Source organism: Moschus berezovskii, chromosome 9 (assembly GCF_049115385.1).
Source record: "Moschus berezovskii isolate FMDL1 chromosome 9, NW_MosBer_1.0, whole genome shotgun sequence".
NCBI lineage: Eukaryota > Metazoa > Chordata > Mammalia > Artiodactyla > Moschidae > Moschus > Moschus berezovskii.
The window spans coordinates 100,959,738-100,968,039 of NC_142468.1; the positions used below are offsets into that span (position 1 = coordinate 100,959,738).

An 8,302-nucleotide genomic window follows, 5' to 3' on the forward strand; every position below is an offset into this window, starting at 1 on the left:
CTTATTGATCCATCCATTAACTGAATCTGGGCTGCTCAAGTTATCTAAAGAAAAAAAAAAATTATTTAAAAAAATAACAGATAAGGGTATTATTATTATTTCTAGGAATTTATATTTTCCTTGTGTTACATAACTATACAAATTGTCATTTACTTTTGCATTTATGGATTGGCTAGATAAAAGATGGATAAAGATTTACCCAATTAATAGTTGTCAATATGGAAGGAAGGGAAAATTTGATTTGATATTATATACCAATACACTTTTTATAGAAGTGTGCAAGATCTCAATAGCACTTTGAAAGTCCCATGTACCATACTTATACATTCAGATTACAAATTCAAAAGATGAATCTGATGCCTTTTACAGAATCTTGGAGGGACAAGAAACTTAGGCCAAGTGCAAAGAGATGAAAATCAGACCAGTTACTCTTGCAATGACATTGGAGAAATAAGTGAGATGTGTCCATGCATTTGAGAAAATCTGCAGTGATAATAAGAGAGAGAAATTAATTTGTAACAAGTTAAGCTACTATGAGTGACAAATTACTTTCACTTTTCTATATTAAAACAATTTGAGTTTTATATGATTTAGTAGTTAAAATGTTTTCCGAGAACCTCAGAAGCATATGTTCTTTTCAATCACTCTTTATTTCTCTCCATATGATCTCCTTTTCACAATAGTTGAATATAATATTATTTAATCAGACCTTCAAAGCACTTCAAAGATGGAACTGAATGTAATTTAATTACTGTGATATGTTTGTTCTTTAAACATATTTGTACCACTTACGTTTGCTGGTCATTTTTTAATCTCTTCTTTCTCTGATGAGTTTCTCACAATAACAAAAGTGTTTTTCCAAAGTCAACTGAAAACATAATTTATATATTAACTCAACAAATAATACAAATTGCCTGCTCTGCACCATTCAACCTTATGGACTCTGGAGCCAAAGCAATGTGAAAAAAAGGAGGGGAAATGTGCCCCACCTTCATTTGGTTATATCCTAAAGAAATGGTGGGACTGGCAGAGGCAATGGAGACAAAATATGTCATTTAGTGAGAAGTGCTTCAGAGAAAATAAAGCAGGGCAAAGGAATATGGACTAACCAAGTGATCATAAAAGCCTCTCTGGGTAGGTTACATTTCAGCAGCAACTAAAGAAAATGAAGAGCAAGCCTTGAGGAAATCTACTTCAGACAAAAGGAATAGCAAACGTGCAATAAATTGTTTATGTGAAATAAGCATTCTCTTGAAAAACATCAGTATAATTTTGGCTGGTTTATTAGAAACTAAATAATGGAAACTTAGCTTTTAACCTTACTATGAAATTGGCATAATCGACTTTTTTGAACAATAATCTGCCTCATAGGCTTAAACAATTTTAGAAAGCTGTTAATTCAGTCTGTTAATTGGGCTTCACTGGTGGTTCAGAGGTTAAAGCGCCTGCCTCCAATGCGGGAGATCCCGGTTCGATCCCTGGGTCGGGAAGATCCCCTGGAGAAGGAAATGGTAACCCACTCCAGTATTCTTGCCTGGAGAATCCCATGGACGGAGAAGCCTGGTAGGCTATAGTCCACGGGGTCGCAAAGAGTCAGACACGACTGAGCGACTGAACGGAACGGAATTCAGTCTTAAAATATGGACACACACTAAAAACCTAGTCTTTCTTGTTTTCTAAAAAGAAATACAGATATAAAATTGCATTCCAAATTCTATACATATACTTCTGTATACAGAATTTGAAAAGCAATTTATATTTTTATTTAAATGTGTGGTGATAATTGTGTCATTCAAAATAAAATTGAAATGATCTGTGATTTCTTGTAAGAACCCTAGAAATGAAGCTTATGGCCAGATCTCAGAAACTGAGAAAATTTTTCTGTGTCTGTAGTCACATTCAATGATAGCTGCATGAGATATATTGTATTATTTAGTAAAGGTAAGACATCCACATCTGCATTTTAAAATATAAAAATTACTAATTACTTTTTTGTGTTATTCATAGAATCTTATGCCTTTTAAAACATCTTCCTATAGTGTATCAATGTATATACAAGGCTTGACAAGAGTTTTCGAAGTGATAAATGCAAAATCTATTGTTATTAAAATGACAATTTTTTGCCCGATTCTATTCTCTATCACCATATCTATTTTTTCAAAATAATTTAGCTATATGCTTACCTTCACCTGGTAAGCATCGACGTGTTAGCAGTGACAATAATCAAATAAGTCTAATGTTTTATTTCAGATTTTAGAATCTCATATACAAACTCCAAGCTCTTTTTTTTAATTTAATTCTTTTATATTGGAGTATAGCTGACTTACAATATTGTGTTAGTTTCAGGTGTATAGCAAAGTGATTCAATTCTACATATACATATATCCATTCTTTTTCAGATTCTTGTCCCATATAGGCTATTACAGAATCTTGTCATCTCAATTCTATAAATACTTTAGCCCAGAATCCCTTTAACTCTGAATGCTAATATCTATATTTAATTTTTTGCTTCATGTGATTAAATTCCACATAACAGTTTTGAGCGAAATCACAGGGGAGCAATAATAGGTTGAAGAAAAGAAGCCTCCAAAACCTATTGGCTTTAAAAAAAAAAAAAAAAAGATTGAGTCACAAGAGCCCATAAGACAATGTTTGAATACCATACTACATGCCCCCAAATCTCAGATAACCAATCCCATGGACTGCAATAGCCCATTAAAAAAACTTCCTTTAGTGAGGTCATCTTGCTGTGGGAATTATTAACATACTTCAAGTTGTTTTTCTCAAAAACAAGATGATAAAAGCGTTTATTTGTCTATAATTGAAAGCAAAGTACATATCACAAGAGGGAAATGTAGTGACCTAGGAGTCTGCAACACCAGTTACTCTTGTTTAACAAGCTGTCTCCCTCCATGTGCCTTTGTCTAAAGTGGCAAAGACAATAAACACCAGCCTAAATGCCCAGAGCAGGAATATGTATCATAAGAAGTATCAGTCTCCAATGGGCCTAAGATAATTAGAATCTTTTCTTTAATCCTTTGCTTTTATCTTTTTATGGAAATATCTGTGATAAAGTTTTTGGAACTCCATATCTTATAATAAGCTACCCCTCAAAATCCAATATTTTCATTGTCTTTGCTCATTACTTAACCAAACATCAGAATCAAACAGAAAGTCATTTGGGCATACAGTGGGTAAAACTGCTTAGATACACAAGTAGTTTGCTTTTGGATATTGTGGAAAGAGGTCTCAGAGCACTGAAAGGACTGAAGTCTACAGAGAAGAGCAGGTGACAGCAAGAAAGGGAAACTTGGTGAGCCAATAAAGAAGCCCAGGTTTCTCTGAATTCTCTATTGATAGACCAGCTTCCTTCTTGATATCTTTCTCTTTAATATTTCACAGATATTTCAATTCTTCTGTTTCCAAACCTATTCCCCATCCAGCTAATGGCATTTCTTTTGCCTCAGCATTTTCAGCCAGAAACTTAGTACCTTCTTTTTCCTCAGTCTTTTTCTATATACTACTTTGTATTCTTCCAAAATATTCCATTTATTAAATTATATTCATTATATTCATTTTAACTCCCCTGTCTAAACTGTCATCATTTTTCTCCTCAAATGTTTCAAGATCCTCTGATCATCTGAACTTTTACCATTGACTTTTTCAAATCGATTCCTCCAGTTTGATCTTTAAAAATAAAATAAAACCATAAGTCATGCCAACCTTTAAAATAAAGCAGACAGTTACCTTAAGGGTATTTGCTTCAGTTCAGCTCAGTCACCCAGTCGTGTCCGACTCTTTGTGACCTGATGGACTGTAGCACCCCAGGCTTCCCTGTCCATCACCAACTCCTGGAGCCTACACAAACTCATGTCCATCACATTGGTGATGCCACCCAAGCATCTCATCCTCCATTGTCCCCTTTTTCTCCTGCCTTCAATCTTTCCCAGCATCAGGGTCTTTTCAAATGAGTCAGTTCTTCACATCAAGTGGCCAAAGTATTGTAGTTTCAGCTTCAGCGTCAGTCCTTCTAATGAATATTCAGGACTGATAACCTTTAGGATAGACTGGTTGGATCTCCTTGCAGTCTATGGGACACAAGAGTGTTCTCCAACACCACAGTTCAAAAGCATAAATTTTTCGGCACTCAGTTTTCTTTATAGTCCAACTCTCACATCCATACATGACTACTGGAAAAACCATACGTTTGACTAGATGGACCTTTGTTGGTAAAGGAACATCTCTGCTTTTTAAAATGCTGTCTAGGTTGGTCATAACTTTTCTTCCAAGGAGTAAGTGCCCTTTAATTTTATGGCTGTAGTCACCATCTGCAGTGACTTTGGAGTCCAAAAATATAAAGTCTCTCACTGTTTCCATTGTTTCCCCATCTATTTGCCATGAAGTGACGGGACTGGATGCCATGGGTATTTGCTTACTGACTTATAAAACCTCTTTACAAATTAAAGATATTACCCCTGTAGATAATACTGCTTGTCACCTAATTTTTCTTTTGACTTTATTTGTGATAGAATTTTTTAAAAAAAGAAACTAAAACTTTTGTGGGAATTAACGCAGTCATATTTGCCAACTATTTTTTTAACTTTTTGACTTCTGAATTTTTTTATTAAATTCAATGTGACAGGTTGTGCCCAATCACTAAAATCCCAAGTAGACCCAACAATGATTAGAAAGTGGAAGAACGTGTCTCTGGTAGTACAAGGAACTGGCCAAATCAAATGACCACTCACAAATTCTAATTTCCCTCTTTCTCCTACTGTTCTCCCTCACCTCCATTTTTCCTTGTGTCACCTACTCCTCCTCTACCTCAGTATTTGACTATTGAGGATCAGAGCAGCTAAATGACAGTTTTTCAAGGGTACTATTGGCAACTCTCCATTTTCACCTGCAAGTCAGAGTTAAAAGGGAAAAAAATACTACGAACAATATCATGAATGCATTAACGTTTATTACATATTTAAAATGTTTTGGCACTATATAAAATTCGTTTAAAAAAAAAAAGTCATGTTAAAGGAACATTACCATGTTTGATATTGTACAAATGAATTTGACCTGAACTCTAAAGTTCCAAGAATTCTTAGCTAATAATTAGTATCATGGTTCTAAAAGACTGTCTATATCTAAGAGTCAGCTGGCTCTGATTTATCATGCAGAGTTAATATCTAAACACACAGTCACTAAGTTATGTTTTAAAATATAATTAAAATACTGAACCCAATGTGATGACAATTGCAGGCTTTCTATTTTCCGTTAAGCAACTTTTTTCTTTGTAGAATACATTTAGTCTTTTTGTTATAAGGCCTTTTTCATAAGGCAAAGGGAGAAGTACATAAGAAACCTTTGGCCAGCGAATGAAACAATAATTTGTTGTTCAGTCACTAAGTCTCTTCTGACTCCTTGTGACCACATGGACTGCAGCATGCCAAGCTCCCCTGTACTTCACTATCTCCCACAGTTAGCTCAAACTCATGTCCATTGAGTCAGTGATGCCGTCCAACCATCTCATCCTCTGTTGTCCTCTTCTCCTCTTGCCCTCAATCTTTCCCAGCAGCAGGGTCTTTTTCAGATGATGTGTTGCTTCACATCAGGTGGCTAAAGTATTGGAGCTTCAGCTTCAGCATCAGTCCTTCCAATGAATATTCAGGACTGATTTCCTTTAGGATTGACTGGTTTGATCCCCGTGCTGTCCAAGGACTCTCAAGAGTCTTCTCCAGCACAGATTTTAAAACCTTATTACCAGGTGGTGCTAGTGGTAAAGAACCTGATTGTCAATGCAGGAAATAATAAGAGATCTGGGTTCAATCCCTGGGTCAGGAAGATTCCCTGGAGAAGGGCGTGGCAATCCACTCCAATATCCTTGCCTGAAGAATCCCATGGACAGAGCAGCCTGCAAGCCACAGTCCATAGTGTCGCAAAGAGCCGGACATGACTGAAGCGACTTAGCATGCTTGCAAAGCATTATTACAAGTACAAGAATTTTACATTCTCTCTTCTGTGTTCCAAGAAATAAGAAAGAATAGATCCGAGTTTCAAAAAAATTTTGTCATTTTTGTGCATTTGTATGTTTTAGGTACATAAGAAATTGACTTTTTCTGTGAATTTAAATATTCTATATCTGATGTATTTGCAGACAATTTCAAAGATATTTGCAATTTTTATGACTAATGTAGAACTCATTATAACTAACTTTTTCTACTTAAAAATAAGTAGACTAGGGAAATAGATAAGTATGCTGCTGATAGCAACAAATATCTAGAAAAAGTTTTGTAATGAATAGATATGTATATCAAATAATCTAGAAAAAACAGAAAAAATTTATTGGGACATAGCAGCAGATAGGAAAAACTATAAATAACCAAAAATTTTCAATACATGAGGAAAAGATAAGCTAAAAATCATGCAAGAAATGTATACAAGTGAGGTGAAATCTATGTTTTAAAACAATGTTTTTCCACCATGTCAATTTATAGAAAAAAATATTATGAATAAGTTGATAGAGCCTAACAGAAACATAATTTACTTGCATGTTTTGATTACAAGGCATAAAAATTACACAAGTTCAATTGAAGAGAATCACAAACTTAGTAACATGAATAGCTTTTTTTGTAGATTAGAATCTCTAAATTATTTACAAAATATTTTGAAAGGTTACTAAATATTTTCAAGAGAATTTGTGCTTTAGAATTATGAAGTATGAAAAATGGTCAAAATTAAATAGCAAACCAAGAACTGGTTTTATGCAATTCCTTTGCAGTTGGGGAAAAAATCTAATTCTGTAATTGAATAACCCCAGTCATTAGCAAAAATAATTGGCTTGATGCTGTGATCCAGTAGGGGCTTTTCATTTCCATTGCATATTTATGTTCCTTCATGGTGTGTCCTATTTTTTCCAGAAGCTCATATGACGGTTTCTCAATTTTCTCATGGCTGATTTAACATCTTCATTTCTCAGAGAGTAGATGATGGGATTCAACAGGGGTGTGCAAACAGTGTAAAACACAGAAAGGAACTTATCCAGCGAAAGTCTGCTAAAAGGCCATATATAAAAATAAATGCAAGGCCCAAAGAAAAGAATGACCACCGTGATATGGGAAGTTAATGTAGAAAGTGCCTTGGATGATCCGCTGGAGGAACGGTGACGGACAGTGATCAAAATGACAGTGTAGGAAATAATTAAAGCCAGAAAACAGCTCAGTGATATCAGGCCACTGTTAGTTCGGGTCATAATTTCCATTTCGTAAGTATCCATGCAAGCCAACTCTATTACCATGGGAAGGTCACAAAAGAAGCTGTCTACCTCATTGGGGCCACAGAATGGCAGATCCACTGTAAAAGCCAAGTGGCTCACAGAATGAAGAATACCCACAGCCCAGGAAATAAACACAAAAATTATACATAGTCTTCGATTCATAATTGTGCTATAGTGTAGAGGCTTACAAATGGCTATAAATCTGTCACATGCCATAGCTACAAGCAACATCATCTCACTCCCAACAAAACTGTGAAGAAGGAATATTTGGGCCATGCAACCCTCAAAGGAAATAGTTTTGTGCTCCACAAAAAAGTCCACAAGCATCTTGGGGGTGGCAAAGTTAGATTGGCAGATATCAATGAAAGATAGATTACTGAGCAGGAAGTACATAGGAGAGTTCAAATGGGCGTCAGAGGAAACAACAACAATAATCATGATGTTGCCCAGAACTGATGCCACATACACTATTGAGAAGATGGCAAAGAAGAAAAGCTGAAGTTCCCAAGAATTAGAGAGTCCCAGAAGCACAAACTCAGACACCATTGATTCATCTGTGTGAGCCATGTTTCCAATCTACTGTTACCTAAGTAAAAAAAATCAGGAAAATGTCACAATGATTGACACTTATCTAGTATATATACAAAAGAAATATGATAAGTTTTCAATTAAAAGTTAACTTAATGAGACTATGTAAATAGTCAATAAACTAGTATTTAACATCTATGACTGCTGTGGAAAGCAGAAGTGAGAAACAAAGATAATTAGATATGGATCCTATCATAGAGAGGTAAGATATTCATATTAAAATTAAAAATATAAAATCAGAAACATGCAAACAATACCTGATGAAATAATACCATGCTGCTGCTGCTGCTAAGTCGCTACAGTCGTGTCCGACTCTGTGCAACCCCATAGACGGCAGCCCACCAGGCTCTGCCATCCCTGGGATTCTCCAGGCAAGAACACTGGAGTGGGTTGCCATTTCCTTCTCCAAAATAATACCATAGATATTAGCAAAATGAAATTAACTAT

General features: G+C 35.3%; 1 protein-coding gene across 1 annotated transcript; it reads right to left on the reverse strand.

The window, feature by feature from the left end:
* Positions 1-6,898: 6,898 nt before the first annotated feature.
* LOC148776690 (olfactory receptor 4K1-like) lies at positions 6,899-7,834 on the reverse strand. The gene has a single exon (XM_088840219.1). It carries the CDS (start codon positions 7,832-7,834, stop codon positions 6,899-6,901), a length of 936 nt encoding a protein of 311 aa, XP_088696345.1.
* Between the last annotated feature and the right edge of the window lie 468 nt (positions 7,835-8,302).